This window comes from Myxocyprinus asiaticus, chromosome 25 (genome assembly GCF_019703515.2).
Source record: "Myxocyprinus asiaticus isolate MX2 ecotype Aquarium Trade chromosome 25, UBuf_Myxa_2, whole genome shotgun sequence".
NCBI lineage: Eukaryota > Metazoa > Chordata > Actinopteri > Cypriniformes > Catostomidae > Myxocyprinus > Myxocyprinus asiaticus.
The window spans coordinates 46,718,110-46,739,053 of record NC_059368.1 but is presented as its reverse complement, the minus strand read 5'-3'; the positions used below and the strand labels follow the sequence as shown (position 1 = coordinate 46,739,053).

Sequence of the window (20,944 nt, the reverse complement as noted above, 5' to 3'; positions counted from 1 at the left end):
TCACTTCCCATTATATCAAACACAGCTGAAAGATATTTGATTCATTAAATGAAACTTAACATTGTCTTTGTGTTTGTTTTTGAGTTGCCACAGTATGCAATAGACTGGCATGTCTTAAGGTAAACATTAGGTCAAAAATGGCAAAAAAGAAACAGCTTTCTCTAGAAACTCGTCAGTCAATCATTGTTTTGAGTAATCAAGGCTATACAATGCTTGAAATTGCCAAAAAACTGAAGATTTCATACAAGGTGTACACTACAGTCTTCAAAGACAAAGAACAACTGACTCTAACAAGAACAGAAAGAGATGTGGAAGGCCAGATGTACAACTAAACAAGAGGATAAGTACATCAGAGTCTCTAGTCTGAGAAATAGACACCTCACATGTCCTCATCTGACAGCTTCATTGAATTCTACCCGCTCAACACCAGTTTCATGTACAAGAGTAAAGAGAAGACTCAGGGGTGCAGGCCTTATGGGAAGAATTGCAAAGAAAAAGCCTCTTTTGAAACAGAAAAACAAAAAGAAAAGGTTAAAGTGGGCAAAGAAACAGACATTGGACAACAGATAATTGGAAAAGAGTGTTATGGATTGTGGCGGCGGAGGCGTGGTTGAGCGTTCGTCCGGAGAGAGAGAAAGCAGTAAGGGTGCACACATCTGAGCGCTATAATGTCTAACACCTGTTTCTGATTGCAGTAAGCATTGGGGAGAGCGATAAAAAGGGACCACGCCAGAGACGAGGGAGAGAGAGCTACCCGTCTGAAAGAGACTATCTTTCTAAAGAGTGTTCTGCTGAAAAGCCCCTTTGAGTTGTTTATTAAAAGTTATGCCTTTGAGTTGAAGCCCAAGTTTCCTGTGTCCTCCTTTCCCTCCCTTCCTTGAACTTTACACTGGTGCCGAAACCCGGGAAGGAGGAAGGATGCGCCTTCAAGTCATCGCCGCTGACTGAGGATCGCGATGCCGAGGGAGTGCGCGATCCGGTGGTGCTGGAGCTCTGTGTCAACTGGCAAACAAAAGGGATGGCTGAGGGGTCCAGTGCTATCGCCGGCATCGCGGACGGAAGTATACAGCCAGCTGAGGGCCAGTCGACAGCCAGCCTGTCTCTCTCTCCACTCTCCTCTCTCTATTCTCCCCCTCCCCTCCCCTCTCCTCTCCTCTCCCTCATTCTGTTCCCACTCCCAGGCACGTGCGGGTCAGACCCGGAGACCATCCTGACGCATCAGCTCTCCCTCCCTAGATATGGGGAGGGGGGAGTATATCACATGCCGGAGAATTCCCCGACCTGAGTTTGGCGATGAGGGTATGTGGCGAGCAGGGCGGGGCCGAGCGGCATCTGGGCAGAGTGAGGTTGGGATGATAAGTGGGGAATGAGGTCCACCTGTGTGCCACACCGGTCTCACATTCCAGTGAGGGGCAGCGGGAGTATTTAAGGAGAGGAGACAGTGGCAGACGAGAGAGGGAGATGCACGAAGACTGTTTGTGTGTGTCTTTTTATGTTCAGACGTAGCTGGCTGAAAAACAGTGTGTGTTTTTGTTTTGTTACACACTGAAAAGTGTTTATTAAATGTCTATGTGTTGGCCAAGCTGGTCCCAACTTCCTCCTTTGCCATCCTTGAATTGTTACATGGATCTTAACCCATTGAACTTTTGTGGGATCAGCTAGACTATAAGGTGCGTGAGAAGTGCCCGACAAGACAGCCACATCTATGGCAAGTGCTACAGGAAGTGTGGGGTGAAATGTCACCTGAGTATCTGGACAAACTGACAGCTAGAATAACAAGGATCTGCAAAGCTGTCATTGCTGCACATGGAGGATTTTTTGATGAGAAATCTTTGAAATAGTTTAAGAAGTTCTGAAAATTTTTTACGTTATTTATGTCCTGACTATACATTGTGATCAGTTGAATGCCACTTTGGTGAATAAAAGTACCAATTTCTTAACATAAGAGCAAAATCTGTACATTATTCCAAACTTTTGGCCGCCAGTGTGCCACACGATTGGCTAATTAGATAATCGGATGAATAAGTAGGTGGACAGGTGTGCCTGATAAAGTGGTCGGTGAGTGTGTGTATTTATATATATATATATATATATATATATATATATATATATATATATTTATATATATATTGATTGACAGCACTAATAAATGGGTCATTGAAAAATGAAGTTGTCCAATGTGATAAAAATTTGAAATCTTTCAAACAAAATCTAGTTTAAAACACATGTAAGTTCGTAGAAATGTAATCATTGTGTCCAGTTTGGTTTAATACATTTATGAAAAACATTTCTAGCATTTTATGCAAAAAAAATTATATATTTAATGACTTTAAAAATGTAATGTGGCATAACCATCAGGTAAAAAGTAATAACATACTTTCTTTGAATACATGAGTGTAAACACAATTTAATTATTAATTTCAAAAAAGTTTTCAACACACATTCTTCAAGGTAAAAAATAGGACCCACTTTATATTAGGTGTCTGTAACAATGTCTGTAATGTTCCAAAGCATTTGTTACAATGTACAGTACTTACTATGTACATATGTGTTGTTGCATTGTACTTACATTTAAAGTACATGCATTTAATTATATCTGTAGTTACACTTAACCTTTCCCTAAACCTACGAGTACCTTAACCTCAATAGCAGCAAATGTAAATCTTGTGAGAATTTAGCAGAACAATAATTAGTTACACAATAAATACATTGTATATGCTGTTTTAATGATAAGGACATTGTAGTTAAAGACACCTAACATAAAGTGGGACCTAATATATATATATATATATACACACACACACACACACACACACACATATATATATATATACAGAATAGATGTGTATATATATATATATATATATATATATATATATATATATATATATATATATAGACACATACAGTATATAAACAGTATAGACATGTATATACTGTATATACAATATATATATATATATATATATATATATATATATATATATATATATATATATGTATATATATATATATATTTATATATGTACACTACCGTTCAAAAGTTTGGGGTCACTTGCCTGAAATATTTCTCATGATCTTAAAAATCTTTTGATCTGAAGGCGTATGCTTTAATGTTTGAAATTAGTTTTGTAGACAAAAATATAATTGTGCCACCATATTAATTTATTTCATTATAAAACTAAAATTTAATTAAAAAAAAAGTTTTTGAAATTGATGACTTGGACCAAATAATAAAGAAAAGCAGCCAATAAGTGCCCAACATAGATAAGAACTCCTTCAATACTGTTTAAAAAGCATCCCAGGGTGATACCTCAAGAAGTTGGTTGAGAAAATGTCAAGAGTACATGTCTGCAAATTCTAGACAAAGGGTGACTACTTTGAAGATGCTAAAATATAACACAGTTTTGATTTATTTTGGATTTTGTTTAGTCACAACATATTTCCCATAGTTCCATTTATGTTATTCCATAGTTTTAATGACTTTATTATTATTTTAAAATGTGAAAAAAATAAAAAATATATAAAGAATGAGTAAGTGACCCTAAACATTTGAATGGTAGTGTACATATACATATATATACATATATATATATATATAGTACTGTGCAAAAGTCTTAGGCACATAAAATGATTCACAAAAGCATTTGTCTTAAGATGTTTATTTATATCTTCATCTTTAGTGTGTCAATAGGAAATATACATTTTATACTCACAAACATTACTTTTGCAAATAGAAAAGATTAGAATAGAAGAACAGGGAGCCCTGCAACAGATGTCATGTCCCCCACAAAGCCCCCCACTGAACATCGAGTCAGTCTGAGATTACATAAAGAGACAGAAGAAGCATTTGAGACAGTCTAAATAGATAGAAGAACTGTGGTGAATTCTCCAAGAAGATTGGAACATCCTATCTGCCAACAACCAAGAAAAACTGTGTCCAGGTGTAGCTAGTAGAATTGGTGCTGTTTTAAAGGCAAAGGTGGTCACACCAAATATTGATTTAGATTTTTTTTGTGTGTGTACTGGACTTTGTATGATGTTAATTGATAAATAAAAGCTGTATGTGGCATTATTTTTGAAGAAATCCTCACTATGCAACCTTTTGCAAAATGCAAAATCCTGACACTACTAGCACTCTATTTCGAACATAGCCATACATCCACACAGTTAATAAAAAGTGCTAAACACAGGAAACCCCTCAGATGTTCATAAAGGTATTATAATAAACACAATGGTTCAGTAATGGTGACAACTCCAAACAACAGAATGAATTTTCAATATGGATACTTTGTATGTTGTACAATTTAAAAAGCACAAGTTATTTGGGTGTTTTATTTATGTATTTTTGATGGAACATTCTAAATATTTCTCTCTTGCAGGAGGTGATATGTCAGAAGAATATGGTAAGTGTCCTCATTTATTTTTCTTTCTTTCTTCCCATATTCTGAATTAAGTGGGTCACTATTACTATTGCTCATACGTAACATTTGAACAAGCCCCTAACACTAAATATTAAACTTCAGTATGTAACTTATTGTACACCATTGTGCTTCAACATTACCTGACAAGGCCATTTCTGGATTCTCCACTGTTTCGACTGTTTTCCGTTTAGAGGTTTAAGCCGTCTTCGATGGAGTCCCATTCTAGGTCGTATTTTCAGTTACCTTGTGTGCTTTTGTTGATGGTTTTTGAGGATGAGGGCATGTGAAGCAACCTTCCCATGTTAGCCTCTGTGTAATTTGATGAGCTTCTACCAAGTGACAGACAAATTTGTGCCAAAAATACTGTAGAGTTTGAGTGGACGGGCGGCCTTTGCAACATTAGATATGGGAAGTGTTCTCCTCTCTTTAAAAGTTGATAAGTCTATTTTGCTTTCCAAACTATGCACAATTATATGGTTAGTTATGTATTATTAATTGCATTTAGCATATTTTTTCCCTGTGGTTTGCGACCCATATCTGAACTCTTGATTTATTACTTCACTGTTCAAAAACATTATATGGGATGTTAATCATCACTTATGCCTTTGACTTTATTTTAACCTGGTTTCTGGCATGAAAAACAAAACAATGGAAGCTGGCATGGCGTTCAGTCACAAACAAACAAATACTTCACTTGCACTTTTCTGCGAATACATGTTCTACAGCTCACTTATGTCTGTCTTAAATGTCTCTTTCTCTAGACGTGTGCGGCTAATTACACATTTATCCCGTACATGGTGACTCCTCAGAATAAGGTGTACTGCTGTGAGAGCAGTTTGATGAAGGGATTGAGTGAACTCATGCAGCCCAGCTTTGAAGCTCTGCTGGGCCCCATCTGTATGCCACTGCTGGACAGACTCACTCAGCTGCTCACCGGCTGCAAGGCCAACACCTGGTGAGGCAACACCTGAGAGAACCTGTATCTCCTTACTTCTCATTGTAGTCTCACACTTAAAGGAGTAGTTCACCCCCAAAATATGGAAATTATGTCATTGTTTGTTCACCTTCATGTTGTTCCAAACCTGTATGCTGCAAAAAGAAATGTTGAAGTCTCTTTATGCAGCTTTTTTTCTGTACAGCAACAGTTCAGTGTGAGCTAGTCTGTCAAGTTCCACAAAGGACAAAGAAGAACACCATAAAACTATCATAAATGGGTAATTCCTACAATTTGGTGACATTTCAGCTTTGAAACACAAGTATCTTTATGGTTCATCATTAAAGGGGCAAATTAAAGGGATCTCATCATTTACTCACCCTCATGCCATCCCAGATGTGTATGACATTCTTTCTACTGCAGAACACAAAAGAAGAGATTTAGAAGATTTTATTCTCAGCTCTGTTGCTCCTCACAATGCAAGTGAATGGTGACCAGAACTCAGAAGGTCCAAAAAGCACAAAAAGGCAGCATAAAAGTAATCCATAAGACTCCAGTGCAGGGGTTTTCAAATTGGGTGAAAGTGAGCCTCCCCCTAGAGAACTTGAAGACAGCCATGCCCCCAACCCCCCCCACCCCAACACCTCCACAACCACTAATTAGGCTATTATTATTGGTACTACTAGGCTACTACTATTAGTAGTAGTAGTAATACTATTATTAGTATTGCTTTTAGGCTATGTTCATCGATATACATTATTTTTTTTATTAAGATAAACTTTTTTATTAAGCTATCAACATTCCATTTTACATTCAGTTTCATTTTGAAATAGGTTATATTTTTTCAAAACATTTCAAACACATTTGTCTTTCTTTTTAAAACATATTGTGAACACATACTTTGCAACACATTTTTACCACATTCAAGCAATTGGGAAACTGTTAAAATTAGCCTTCTGAACAGAATCCTCCACAGTCAAAAAACTAAATGAAGTATTCTCAACAACCCTATAACCAGAGAGCCAACAAAATTAGACATAGAAGGAAATCAGCACGATGGACAGCTCTATTTTCTGATCACTGAACAGATAACCCTCGACGGTCAAATAACTAAACTGGAAACATGTTCATTAACAGCCACAGGCTACTAATGTTATCTTTGAAACTTTGAAAACATCAACATCAGACATCAAACAACATCAGCAAGATGGACAGCGCTGTTTTGTCACAGTATCAAATGCGTAAAAATCACTTCCATATAGGCCTACATTAAGCAAAAAAAAAAAAAAAAAGAAAAGAAAAAGATCTGATTGCCAATTTTGCCTCTTCATTTTCATCGCCCCTACATCAGTGGGAACAACAAGTCCGACTTTTTGAAGGGCACGGGTGATCGATGCGGGGCTGCAAGGTAGAAAGGAATAAACGTAAATCATCCTCCACCTGCAGCCTTGAACGGTATTTGCTTTTAAGCAGGGTCAAAGCGGAAAACCCGCACTCACATAAGTAAGTGGAGGTGAAGGGAATCTGCCTCCTCTCCTGTAGACTTGTACAGACGTGATCCGTTATGTTTTTTTTTTCCCCGCGGCGCGCCTCACCAATTGAAAACCTCTGCTCCAGTGGTTAAATCCATGTGTAACAGGGTCATGTGGGGAAGGATGAGGCGGGAACTGGCTGAACTGTCAAAGTAATTTTTTTATGTAAACTTAAACAAAAAACACAAACATAAACACGTACACACACGGCAGCTGCGTGTGGCACTCTCTCTCCTGAACTGCTGCATCCGCTTGGCTTTATGCCTCTCCTCGGCTGATTAGCCTGATTGGGGGCCGGCCGTGTGCACTCACGGCACGGCCCCGCCCTCCTCCTCGTCACACCATGTCTTCTGAAGTGATATGATAGGTATGGGTGAGAAACAAATCAGTATTTAAGTGCTTTTACTGTAAATCTACACTTTCACTTTCACATTCAGCCACCTACTGGTTGGGGCTGGTCAAAGGTGGAGATTTTATAGTAAAAAAGGACTTAAATATTGATTTGTTTCTCACCCATACCTATCGTATTGCTTCAGAAGACGTGAATTAAACAACTGGAGTCTTATGGATTACTTTTATGATGCCTTTAAGTCCTTTTTGAAGATTTAAATTTCTGGTCGCCATTCACTTACTTTGTTTGGACCTACAGAGCTGAAATATTCTTCTACTAATCTTCATTTGTGTTCTGCAGAAGAAAGAAAGTCATACACATCTGGGATGGCATGAGGGTGAGTAAATGATGAGAGAATTTTCATTTTTGGGTCAAGTATCCCTTTAAAGATTTTTATAAGTCCAACCGGTCAAGCTAAACGACTTAAAAAATTCACATGTCCATCCGGTTAAATGGTCAGGGGGGAAAATAAGTCACTATGTAGTCTGTGAATGATAAATAGCAAACATATTAGTAAATTTATATAGATTTTATTTCTGTTAAAATAAATATATTGACATTTTAAAATTATAAACATTTTCCCTATATCTTTCCATAACAGAGTGGACATGTTATGATTTACCATTAAAGACTAACATCACAAAATAAAGGAAAACATAAATGAAACAAGAGTAATGCACTTCAAATAACTCACAATTATTTAGCTGAATGGTTGATGTCACCTCCTGTGTGTTATGTTATTTCATAAGATACAGTATATCTTCAATGAATAGTCACAGTTTCATAACAGCATGGACAATAAGTCAAGGGTCAGAGAATGTAATACTAAACACTTGTATGAAAAAAATGTTTTGCTTATTTTTGTCAAAAAAATTATTGATGTACAGCTCTGGGAATATGAGGAAATTACACTAGTTCAATAATTGAAAATGTTTTCAATTATTTAATATGTGAAATTTGGGCCCACACCAGTGTGTACAATTATAGATAGTCTTTATTATTTTTACCTAGTGGATTGAAATTCCATTATAAATATCACAACTTGTAGTGGGGAATTAAGAACAACTGAACTGTAGGAATGACCCAAATGTAGACCAAAATTTAAGTCGTAATTCATTGATAATCATGACACAGAAAATATAATTACTTGGACAGTTTATGTTTAAAAAAAAGGATAAATGATGAAATTATAATAAAAATTTACAATTTTAGATATTTGTCATGTGATAAGAAAACGTGCCCTCATAAAGTTAAAAAATGCCCCTGAAAATGTCCCTACTGGCTATCTCTCAAAAACTGGGGGCATATTCCCATGTTGTCCATGTTGTAAAGCCTATTTTTGAATAATCCAGTGAATTAAGTCATTTAAAAAAGGAAAGTACTTAATTGCAATAGACAGTTTTTCATGATGGACTTTTTGGGGCCACTGTAAAACAATGTTTTTTTTTAGTGTTTTCATGCCATTGTGTCATAATCATTATTGGAAAAAGGTCTTTTCTCTTTGTGTTGTGTTTGTTTAGCCAGTACTTCCGTGAAACCGTTCTGAATGAGATTCGTAAAGCACGGGAGCTTTACACGGGAGCAGAACTCGCAGCGGAGCTTAGACGCATCCAACAGCGACTCGACAACGTTGAGTGTCTGTCAGCCGATGTGGTCATAAACCTCCTCCTGTCATACAGAGATATTCAGGTGAATGCATCATACAACCTTTAACTGCTATTCATAATGAGCAGTTAATCAAGTAAGAAAGCATTTGATTGGCAGTTTCAACAAATAGGGTACAAAACTGGGCGATTGTTTTTTCAGCAAATTAGCAGTGAAAGGAGGTGGTTCTTTTCAGGAGGCCAAAATACATATTATATGAGTTGGGTTTTATGTATTTTATATTTATTTATGTGATTTTCAATTGTTTCAACTCTGTTTAAAAATTTGGGACATGTCTAAATACAATTTACAACCCTGATTTCAGTGTTTTCTAGCTGTAAACATAACAGTTAAAAAAACGTATTAATTAAATCCTATGTTGAAGGTTTCTAATAAAATAAAAGTATGTCAGAATGGGAGACAGGGTTGCATGCAAAATTTGGGACAAAATTAAATATTATGCTTTAGGTAATTTAAGTAAGTTAATAATTATCTTTTTTTTTTTTCCATGTTTGATGTTTAAAACTTGCTACTTGTAATTTAATAGAACACTAATATCCTCTGTTCATGGAAAGTGCCTCTGATTTATTTGACACACAGTAATGCGTTATTGTTTTGGTTAGGGTGTTTACCCTTAAATTTTAGCTGAATACTCTGGCCACTAACATGTTAGGTGGTACATGCCATTTACAGTATAAGAAATATTGTTGTTCTCTCTATTCCAGCATATATTTCCTCTGAAGATGTGTTGGTGAGGTGCAGATCTTGAGTCTGACTGTGTTTTAAATGTTTGAAGAGCTTGGTGTCTCCCTCAGCACGACTCTTCTGTGTGCTAGCTGCCTCATCTTTACATTTGACAGTGCTGCTATTTAATGGAGGCAAAGAATTTTGTAAATCAAAAATTGTTCTTAATCGACAAGCTGGATGTTGGAGTTCAGTTCACTTCAGTGAATTTGTGTTCTCAAAGAAAAGAAACTGTTCCCAGTGTTGTTGGGACTTTTACTCCCTGTCCTGTTAAACATCATGTAATTTTAAATACTAGGGCTATTAATCGATTCAAATTTTTAGCTAATTAAATAGATGGTATGCCGATAACTTCGATTTATCTCATTTCAGTCTTTGCTGAGTAATGCCGTCAAGTAAAGATTATTGTATATATATTATTTTAAATAATTATAAATATAACAGAACATATATAATAAATATAGTAATTCTGATAATTCAAATGCTTGACATTATTGTGGTTGACGAGTCATGCATTGATTAGACAATATAAAAAATAGCTCACTGGTTTTACAGTGACTAAAGTTAAAAGTAGTTTGAAACATGTCAAAAGACCCCTGCATTCTGCTGCGCCATCCAGCTGTCTAACTCTGACACACCTGGGCAATCATTATTTCGTTTTTCATGATTATTCTTCATCGTCTTTCTGACTCTTACAATTAAACAAGCTGTTTTTGCTACTGTACCTTTAAATGAATAGTTGAGTAGTCTTAATTTACCTACCCACATGTTTTCCCTCACACTCATGTTTGGATGAAAGAACACCACCTTCAACTCAACCTAGCAAAGACATAGCTTCTTGTTGTTCCAGCGAGCCCAGTTCATCATAACTTTATAATTCAAAAAGACTCTTCAACAATTACGAAATCAAGGACAGCCAGAAATCTTGGTGTTGTGTTTGACAATCAGTTGAACTTCACGGACCACATCGCAAAAACAGCCCGATCATGCAGATTTGCTCTGTTGTTTAATACAGTGAAACCTCTGCAATTGATCCAGAATGTGGTGGCACGATTGGTCTTCAACAAGCCCAAGGGAGCACACGTCACGCCTCTCTTCATCTACTGCACTGGTTGCTATCGGTTGCTCACATCATGTTCAAGGCATTGATGCTCACTTCCAGAACAACCACTGGCTCTGCACCCCAATCTACACTTGCTACTTCAAGTCTATGCCCTCCAGAAGCTTTCGATCAGTGGGTGAGCAGCATCCGTGGTGCCATCTCACAGAGGCACAAAATAACTTTCCTGGACTTTAACTTCAACTGTTCCTCGCAGGTGGAATGACCTGCCAAATTCCACTGAGCAGCCGATTCTCTAGCCACCTTCAAGAAACATCTTAAGACGTATCACTTTCACAAGCACTGGACCCAATCTTTCTAATGCAATAACTGTCTTCTTTCTTCATCTTCCATCTTTTACCACTGACTCTCACTTACCCCTCTTCTATCAAAAAAGACTTTGGATGATTGAAATTAATACAAATGTAGAAATACTTATTTCATTTCGTGTAAGCCTGGTCTTACGGTTCAGCGCTCAGATACTTCCTCGATCCGACAGATCCTGCCGGAGGCGATGACGGCAGGGGATCTGAGCTTACCCCAAAAGGAATTAGACAACAAAAGACAACAACCAGGTCTTCAGAAAGTGAGGGACAAATCTGAAAGAAGAAGAAATATAAATGAATGATACAAACATAAGCCTGTATATGACTGTTTGAACATGCTACTGTTGTGTCATACCCTGCAGAAGTGTAGGCTAGTTTATGACAATTGTTGAGCCCCTGCAAATTGGTGAGCCTTGTTTGTGCAATATCTTTGCAGAAGGGTAAACAATGCTTGTTACTGAGCCCTTGCGAAAAGGGTGGGTATAGTTGTGCAATACCCCTGCAAAAGTACAAACAACAATTTGCATTTGAGCATTACGATAAGGACAGCGTTGTTTGTGCAATACACCTGCAGGACAAACAACGTTTTGCGTTGAAGCCCTATGATAATGGAGAGCATTTTTGTGCAATACCCCTGCAGAGATAAACAATCATTTGCCTTGTGATGGGAAATTAAATGCTTTCTTTATAAACCACATTTGTGGTGTCGTGGGATGCTTAGAAGCACGGCCTGAATGACAAGCTGCAGCTGCAGCACTAAGACAGCACATTTGTGCTGCTAAGGAGATGTACTGAGCCGATAACTGTAAGCACACCACAGTGAAAGTGTCATGGAATATTGAAGACTCTTTTTCTCTCTCAGTAAGAAAACTCTCAAAATCAGGGGTTCCAGATGTCAAAGGTTAGACTTTATTGAGCAAAACAACAAAGCCGAGATGCCAGCTGTATCGTCTGATCCTCTCATTCAAAGTTTACTTGTTTATACACTTCTGTTATCACACATTACCTCATAAGTACACCCCTCCTGTTATCTTAGCCAATAAGTGTGCTTCTCCACTCTCCTTGTTTGACACCATTATTTCACAGACTCTCTGACTTCTTTTTAATGGTGGAATTCTGGCAGTTAGTCATTTTTTTTTAAATAACCTTTTAAATTAATTTATTATGAAAGTATACATTTTTCATAATACAGTAACTTTGACTATTGGCTGTGGTAATCTTGAACTATTGTCTGTGCCATTCAATGCTTTGAAGAGTACTCTCTCCCTAGTACTTTTCTGTCATGGCTGAGTGCCCAGGTTTCTCTCAGCAAGGTCACAAAGACCTTACAGTCTCATCCTTATTTTCCTGGATTAAAATAATGTTCAAACTATTCTATATAAGCACTTTTTCTATGTTTGATATATAAAAATATACTATATATTCCCTCCTTTGAGACTTATTAAAAGTCTCACCTCTATTGCCCTTACCCAGAGTGCAGCCTCACAAGTCAGTCTCCTTCATTCCTTCCAAGTGACCAATGTAAGTCACACATTCCTCTAAAAATGACTGCTCTTATGGAACTGAACTCCGGAGGAGAAATAAGACCAAATATCTCCCACCACATTTGGCTAGGAGGGAGTAAATGATCTCATCTCCCTAACTAAGTTCTTTCTTGGGGGTGACATCAATCAAAAACAAATCAACTTCTTGTATAAAAGCATGTGTGTGCAGATTTAGCCTTGCATTAAGTAGAGTACATCAGTGATTGGACTTATTTCAGTAGATTAACATACTTCAGTGATTAATCAATATCAGCAAATTACTCAGCATATGATACGTCCCACAGTGCCTGAGGAACTCAAAGACATTTCCGGTAGTCTGGAGTGCTAACTGGTGGTGTTGGAGCAGACAGCGGGTTTTTAAACCACCAGTTGAGTTTTAAACCACTCGTCGAGCCTTTCTTCATTTTGTGGTGTCTTATTCTCTGGCCCTCCAGTGGTACTTCCAGTGTTTTTTAAAGTTAATAAATGCATACTATTTTTCATTCAACAGCAATTTTCTTGGTTAATAGTACCTTCAGAAATGATTCAAACAATAAATGATATTCAAGGAGTACATAACTTGATTAAACAATTGAATGTTTAAAAGAAAAGGATAAATGACTTCAGAATAATTCGAAAAAGTAAGAGGAATAACTTCAGGAAGGGGCATATGCCAAAATAATAAACATAACACCCTCTATCTTCCTGCCTACTCTATCCAGTCTAAAGTACTACCTAATACAATGAGTATGCTGACTCCCTTGCTATCCAAAACAACAGAAAATTGAAAATAAAGAGTCAAAAATGAAAGGCTCCCCTTCCCTACCACTCTTGTGTAATTCCAGGGTTTCACTAAAATTCGTGCAGCTCATCCAGTCCAGGGCCTATGGTAAATACAGTGGCCCCAGTGTCAATTCCAGATGACTTTACAGACACACTGATCATCTGTTTCGCTGCAGCACTGGCCAGCATTGATTTGAGAAGAGGCACAACACAACAAATATGGCTATTATTACTCCCACTTTAGTAAGCCATTCTTTCCAGGATCCAAATAGTTTGTCAAACCAATTTCTAACCATGCCATTTTACTTGTAGGTCCTAGTTGTTCTCCTAAGGCCTTCAATGTGTCATCAGTGTAATTAATGAATCTTTGCTGATTGTTGTAAATGTAATTAATCCATTCTGTATTCTTATTGAGTGTTATCCATACAAGTATAGACTCAAAGCCTGATTTTATTTCATCCCTAGCTTTAAATTCCTGTGGTATTCCTCTTGGTTGACCAATTGCATCTAAGTATACATTAGGGTCAGGCTGATAAGCTCTTTTTTTCTGTACAGTTTCTCTAGGTTCATCCGGGTTTTCAGATTCTTTTAGGTTCCAGTCTAATATTGTTATTTCTTGCACTAATCTTACTCTGGTACACCTTTGAGTAATGTAGCCCACAATCGTCTTCCTCCACAGATCCAAAAGTAGTCTGCTGTGGCTGCTGTTTGTTTCTCAAATGTTCTTATCCTAGGAAAAACGTCCTGGTTACTTTCGTAAACTCCGCTCCCTGATGGAGGGAACGAGACGTTGTGTCGATGTAGTGACACTAGGGGTCACTCGTGGGAGCCCCAAACACCTCTGCTTTTTAAAAAAAAGGCCAATGAGAATTGGTGAGTGGAATCTGGTATAAAAGGAGCTAGTATGCAACCACTCATTCAGGTTTTGTGCTGAGGAGCCGAGACCAGGTCCTGGCCATTTCAGCAGGAAGTTCAGCGTTGTGGCAAGAGGGACACAAAGTCTCATTCCCTCCATCAGGGAACGGAGGTTACAAAAGTAACCAGGATGTTCCCTATCTGTCACTCACACGACGTTGTGTCGATGTAGTGACACTAGGGGTCCCTATACAAATGCCACAACTAGCTGAACTGTGTTGCGTGAACTGGCGGTGTGTGACGGGCAGACTGCTGTGTGCCTCGTAGCCAGTGCACCAGGCCGTCATGTAACCTATGCTGCTATGAGCGTTGAACGGTCCTTCAGGAAAAAGTCGACTGCTCAACAAATAGGGACAGGCTAGCCCAGCCGAGGCCTCTTTTCCCTCTTTTCTCCCCAAAAAGAGTGGAATTTTGTTAAAGGACTGGGATCCGCGAGTGTCCATGTCGGGGGCGGGGGGCGGGGGGTTCACTCCCAAGGGGAAGACACTGCGAAGACCACACCCCGCCCAGAGAAGGGGGGGGGGGTACTTCAAGTGGACATACATCACATGGTCTTACCGAGTCTTGTCGGAAGTATGTCATGTGGAGAGTCGCATGGTAGGTCCTACCCAAGGGGGGAGGAGTTTCTACAATCATGGCAACCAGAGCAGAGGGCCCTCTGCTCAAGGAAGACATAGTTTACCAAGAGGGAAACGATTTTACGGAAGATATAACCACCGGATGCAGAGCACCTACCTCAGTACAGCGCCTTACCAGCGCACTTACTGAGCCGGCAGCAAGTTTCTCCGCAAACTCGACTGCCACAGGGCTAAGGAGGAAGTCATTCAGGGATATCAAGAGCGCATCCTACTGGGCGTCAAGAGCGCATGTCTTCCCCTCAAGGGAGGGGAAAGGCGCTATGCGCAAGTGGTACACCCGGCCAGCTGTCCCGGAACTTACCTGCTTGTGCCTGCCACTACACGGGATGAAACTGACTCAACCTGGAGATTGTAGAACCTCGCAAAGGTGTTGGGTGTTGCCCAGCCCGCTGCTCTGCAGGTGTCTGCCAAAGTTTGGAGATCTCTCTGTTTGGAGACAGCACTTCCTTTCCGCTGTCCACCAAAGCAGACAAAGAGCTGCTCGGAGCTTCTAAAGCTCTGCGTGCGATCCATATAGATTCGTAAAGCTCGCACTGGACACAGCAACGCCAAGGCTGGGTCTGCCTCCTCCTGGGGCAGCGCTTGCAGGTTCACCACATGATCCCTAAAAGGGGTCGTGGGAACCTTGGGCACATAGCCCGGTCAGGGTCTCAGGATCACGTGAGAGTAACCCGGACCGAACTCCAGGCACGATTCGCTGACAGAGAACGCTTGCAGGTCCCCTACCCTCTTGATGGAAGTGAGCGCAGTCAGGAGGGCAGTCTTGAAAGAGAGTGCCTTAAGCTCAGCTGACTCCAAGAGCTCAAAGGGAGCTCCCCGTAGACCCTGAAGGACAACAGAGAGGTCCAAGGGGGAATGAGGCGTGGTCTAGAGGGGTTCAACCTCCTAGCACCTCTCAGGAACCTGATGATCAAGTCGTGCTTCCCCAAGTACTTACCATCTACTGCATCGTGATGAGCCAAAATAGCGGCTACATACACCTTCAAGGTGGAGGGGGACAGCCGCCCCTCCAACCTCTCCTGCAGGAAGGAAAGCACCGATCTGACTACGCATCTCTGGGGGTCTTCCCGTCGGGAAGAACACCACTTAGTGAACAGACGCCATTTCAAGGCATACAGGCGCCTCGTAGAGGGAGCCCTAGCCTGAGTGATCATGTCTACCACTGCAGGCAGTAGGCCACTTAAGTCCTCCATGTCCCGTCCAAGGGCCAGACGTGGAGATTCCAGAGGTCTGGTCGCGGGTGCCAGATGGTGCCCTGTCCCTGAGAAAGAAGGTCCTTCCTCAGGGGAATTCGCCTGTTCACTGTCGTGAGGAGCGTGAGATCTGAGAATCATGTCTGGGTGGGCTAGTAGGGTGCTACTAGGATGACTTGCTCCCTGTCCTCCCTGACCTTGCACAGGGTCTGTGCAAGTAGGCTCACTGGGGGAAATGCATACTTGCGTAGTCCAGGGGGCCAGCTGTGTGCCAACGCGTCTATACCGAGAGGTGCCTCGGTCAGGGCGTACCAAAGCGGGCAGTGGGAGGATTCCCAGGAAGCAAACAGGTATACCTGTGCTTGACCAAATTGACTCCAAATCAGCTGGACCACCTGAGGGTGGAGTCTCCACTCTCCCCTGAGGGTAACCTGAAGTGACAGCGCGTCTGCTGCGGTGTTGAGATCACCCGGGATGTGAGTGGCTCGTAGCGACTTGAGGCTCTGCTGACTCCAGAGGAGGAGATGGCGGGCGAGTTGTGACATGCAGTGGGAGCGTAGACCGCCTTGGTGGTTGATGTAAGCTACCGTCGCTGTGTTGTCCGTCCGGACCAATGCATGCTTGCCCTGTATCAATGGCCGAAACCTCCACAAGGCGAGCAGTACTGCCAACAACTCTAGGCGGTTGATGCGCCAATGCAGCCGCGGGCCAGTCCAAGAGCCGGCGGCTGTGTGCCCATTGCATACGGCACCCCAGCCCGTCTTGGAGGCATCTGTTGTAACCACGACGCACCTGGAGACCTGCTCTAGGGGAATCCCTGCCCGTAGAAATACCAGGTCGGTCCAAGGGCTGAAGAGGTGGCTCATAGACCAGCGTGATGGTCACGCGCTGTGTCCCACGGCGCCATGCCAATCTCGGGACTCGAGTCCGAAGTCAGTGCTGAATCGGTCTCATATGCATCAACCCGAGCGGTGTGGCCACCGCTGAGGATGCCATATGCCCCAGGAGCCTCTGAAAATGTTTCAGTGGAACCGCTGTTCTCCGTCTGAACGCCTTCAGACAGTTCAGCACTGACTGTGCGCTCTCGTTCGTGAGGCGCGTTGTCATCAAGACTGAGTCCAACTTCAGACCGAGAAAAGAGATGCTCTGAACCAGGGAGAGCTTGCTCTTTTCCCAGTTGACCCGAAGCCCCAGTCGGCTGAGGTGCCAGAGTACAAGGTCCCTGTGTGCACATAGCAACTCTTGAGAGTGCGCTAAGATCAGCCAGTCGTCGAGATAGTTGAGAATGCGGATGCCCACTTCCCTTAGCGGGGCAAGGGCTGCCTCCACGACCTTCCTGAAGACGCGAGGGGACAAGGACAGGCCGAAGGGGAGGACCTTGTTCTGGTATGCCTGGCCCTCGAAGGGAAATTGCAGGAAGGGTCTGTGATGAGGTAGGACCGAGACGTGGAAGTACGTGTCCTTCAGGTCTACCACTGCGAACCAATCTAGATGTCGGATGTTCGCTAGAATGAATTTTTGCGTCAGCATCTTGAACGGGAGTCTGTGCAAGGCCCGGTTCAGTACTCGCAGGTCCAGGATTGGTCACAACCCACCGCCTTTCTTTGGTACGATGAATTAAGGGCTGTAGAACCCTTTCCTCATCTCAGCTGGAGGGACAGGCTCTATCGCGCCCTTGCTCAGGAGGGTCACAATCTCCACATGCAAGGTAGCGGCGTTCTCGCCCTTCACCAAGGTGAAGCGGATGCCGCCGAGTCAGACGGTCTGGGTCAGCCATTGTGATGGGTTGGAAAGCGTGAGCCACACGTCCAAACTCCGGGTGAGGGGGACCAAGGGGATAATCGTGACCCAGGAGACAAGGGAATCATTCTTTTGTCAGGCTTTTGGGTGCCGCAGCCTCCTGGGCATGCGGCGACAAAAGATTCTCTTCCCGGCCCTCCACCGGGGGATGGAGTGGTCTGTCGACCAGCCCCAGAGAAGTGGATCTCCTCGCCCCTGGGTCGCCCATCTCGGGGGCGTTTCGAAGCCTTCCTCGGGTTCTTAGCGGCCGGCCGCGAGACAGGTGGCGTCTGCTTCCTAGAGCCTACGGTGCCGCTGGACAAGCCGCCTCCGCCCTGCACGCCATGGCTCTCCTGCAAGTACACCAAGCCAAGGCGCTAAAAGAACTGCACGAGGGTAGTTCTTACCCATGATTGATGCAGGAACTGTGCTCGGTGACCGACCTCGCTCTCTGGATGACGAAGGTCATGGCGCGGTCTCTCGGGCAGGCGATGTCCACCCTGGTGGTCCAGGAACACCACCTTTGGCTCAACTTGGTTGAGATGCATGAGGCTGACAAGACACGGTTCCTTGACACCCCCATCTCCCAGGTTGGCCTATTCGGCGACACCATCGAGGACTTTCCCCAGCAGTTCTCGGCAGTGAAGCAGCAGATGGAGGCCATACAGCACATCCTGCCCCGGCGCGGCTCAAGACCCTGCACCCTGTCTGCTCATCGCCAAGGGCGTCCTCCTGCAACTACAACACTGGCTCCACCGCAGCCTGCCCTGTGGCCCGACCCCGGCATGGAGCCCAGCGCAGGTAGCAGACGCCACCCGTCTCACGGCCGGCCACCGAGAACCCGAGGGAGGCTTCGAAGCGCCCCTGAGATGGGCGACCCAGGGGCAAGGAGACCCGCTTCTCCGGAGCTGGTGAGGTTGAATCCCTCCAGACCACGCCTTGTCCCCTCATGGGACCTCTCCATAGTCCTTCGGGGTCTACAGGGAGCTCCCTTTGAGCCCTTGGAGTCAGCTGAGCTTAAGGCACTCTCTTTGAAGACTGCCCTCCTGACTGTGCTCACTTCCATCAAAAGGGTAGGGGATCTGCAGGTGTTCTCTGTCAGCGAATCGTGCCTGGAGTTCGGTCCAGGTTACTCTCATGTGATCCTGAGACCCCGACCCCGACAGAATGAAATGATTTGATTTGATTATATGTATCTTGTATTAGAGCAGCAAAATGCATTGTGCTGGTAATGAAATACGGAAATGTAATGAGCAATGCCTACTGCTAGGTGTCAGAGGGCATGCAGCAACAGATGATACTTCCCCTTTATGAGAACAATGGATGTAGACATATGAAGTCAAGAAAACACATCATCTTAACTTAATGGATATAATCAAACCCCATACACTGAGTACTTATGCATAATGACCTGCATGAATATTGGATCCTGATTTCCCAATGAGGAGTACACTCAGGCATGCAAACACTGTGGTAAACAGATCGGCACTTGTGAACCTAAACTCGGTGACCCACGTGATGTGGCCGTCATGGCTGATGTAGTGTAAGGTATATGATTGTGGCAGCGGGGGCGTGGTCGAGCGTCCGTCCAGAGAGAGAGAGAAAGTGGTAAGGGCGCTTGCACCTGAGCTAGATTATGTGTAACACCTGTTTCAAATTCTAATGAGCATGGGGAGAGTGGCATATAAGCAGCCACACCACCAGCAGAAAGGGTGAGAGAGTCTGGCACAAAGAAGGCCACGGTGCTCCTGAAGGTGAAGCTGTTACGTTTAACCTGTGATGTTTATGAAGCTGATGTGTTTAAGTGACTACATGCTTATGAAGCTGATGTGTTAAATGCCTACGTGCCTGTGAAGCTGATGAGTTTGTGAAGTTGTAAAGCACTGAAGTGGCCTATTAAATTTCCTACCTGAGCCAGGAAAAACCTGCTTCCCTGTGTTCTCCTTCCCGCCTGTTGTTAAGCTGTTGTACAATGCTGAACAGAGAATTGAGAAAAATAGTTGGGTTTCCATCTAAATATTTCGCCGTTTTTAAGTGCATTTCTAAAAATTTGACAAGAAAATACGAATTGTTGCACGTTTCCATCCACTACGTAATGCACTATAATGAGGGAGCCGCCTCGACATGATGGAGCAGCTGAATGACCTCTCCCTGCTTCAGGGAGAGTTTTATTTGCAAGATTGGAGCAAGTATCTAATTTTATTAAATGCATCCACGAGACACCGCAGAATAAGTGTAATATTTGATATAATGGTACTGAAATGGCTGTGATGCCCACACGCTGCCAGTCTCCGCATACCTGGGAGCGCCCGCCCACAAAACTATTCTGGCGTGTTGTGAGGAACCACTTTGATGAGCAGCTGTGGGTTAAACATTTCCGAATGACAAGGGCTGTGTTCAAAGAACTGTGTGCCAAGGTCTTATCTTTTATTAGGCCAGTCACATAAAGCTATCACACGCTCATAACACATGCAGAATCGTTTTGCGAATAAACTGTTTCCATCAACTTAATGTGCATTTTAACTAAAGCAAAACTCTAGAAAATCCACCTCCATTAACTTTTATGCAAATTTATTCACATATCAAGCGTTTCCATTCTGAATTTCTTATGCGCAATTTCAAAATACGCATAAAAAAAGGTGGATGGAAACCCAGCTATTGATAGCAGAAAGCCTGCCACCTCATCAACCACCAGCTATATGCATTGATGATTGTTCCCCCAAAAGAAGGAGATCTTGGCATATTTTCCTGATGGAGACCAGCTGTGCTGAGGTGCGTGAACATCACGGTGAGTGATCATCCAACATGAAGCGACAGTTGCTTGGAAAAGTGAGGCATAGCATGTGACATGATTGTGCGTTTCACTCACATGCGCGTGACTGAAAGCAATGGAGGTATGTGAACAATGAGAGATAGCTGTGCAGGCTTATAAAGAAGAGGCTCTATTGTGATTGGATGAGATGCCTGATGGAATGAATCCCAAGATATTCCTGCTAGAACCACGCTGACACTTCCATTA

At 42.4% G+C, this 20,944-nt stretch overlaps 1 protein-coding gene across 5 annotated transcripts in view; it reads left to right on the top strand.

Annotated features, from left to right (window-relative positions):
* map3k5 (mitogen-activated protein kinase kinase kinase 5) overlaps window positions 1-20,944 on the top strand; it is a 95,742-nt gene that overhangs the window by 16,046 nt on the left and 58,752 nt on the right. For all 5 annotated transcript variants that reach the window (XR_007893060.1, XR_007893061.1, XM_051655323.1 and 2 more), the window contains exons 3-5: window positions 4,383-4,406; window positions 5,186-5,379; window positions 8,802-8,970. Coding sequence is in view for 3 of the 5 variants with exons in the window: in XM_051655323.1 (XP_051511283.1) it covers window positions 4,383-4,406; window positions 5,186-5,379; window positions 8,802-8,970 (387 nt within the window). In the remaining 2 variants the exon portion in view is untranslated. The remainder of the gene's footprint in view (window positions 1-4,382; window positions 4,407-5,185; window positions 5,380-8,801; window positions 8,971-20,944) is intronic.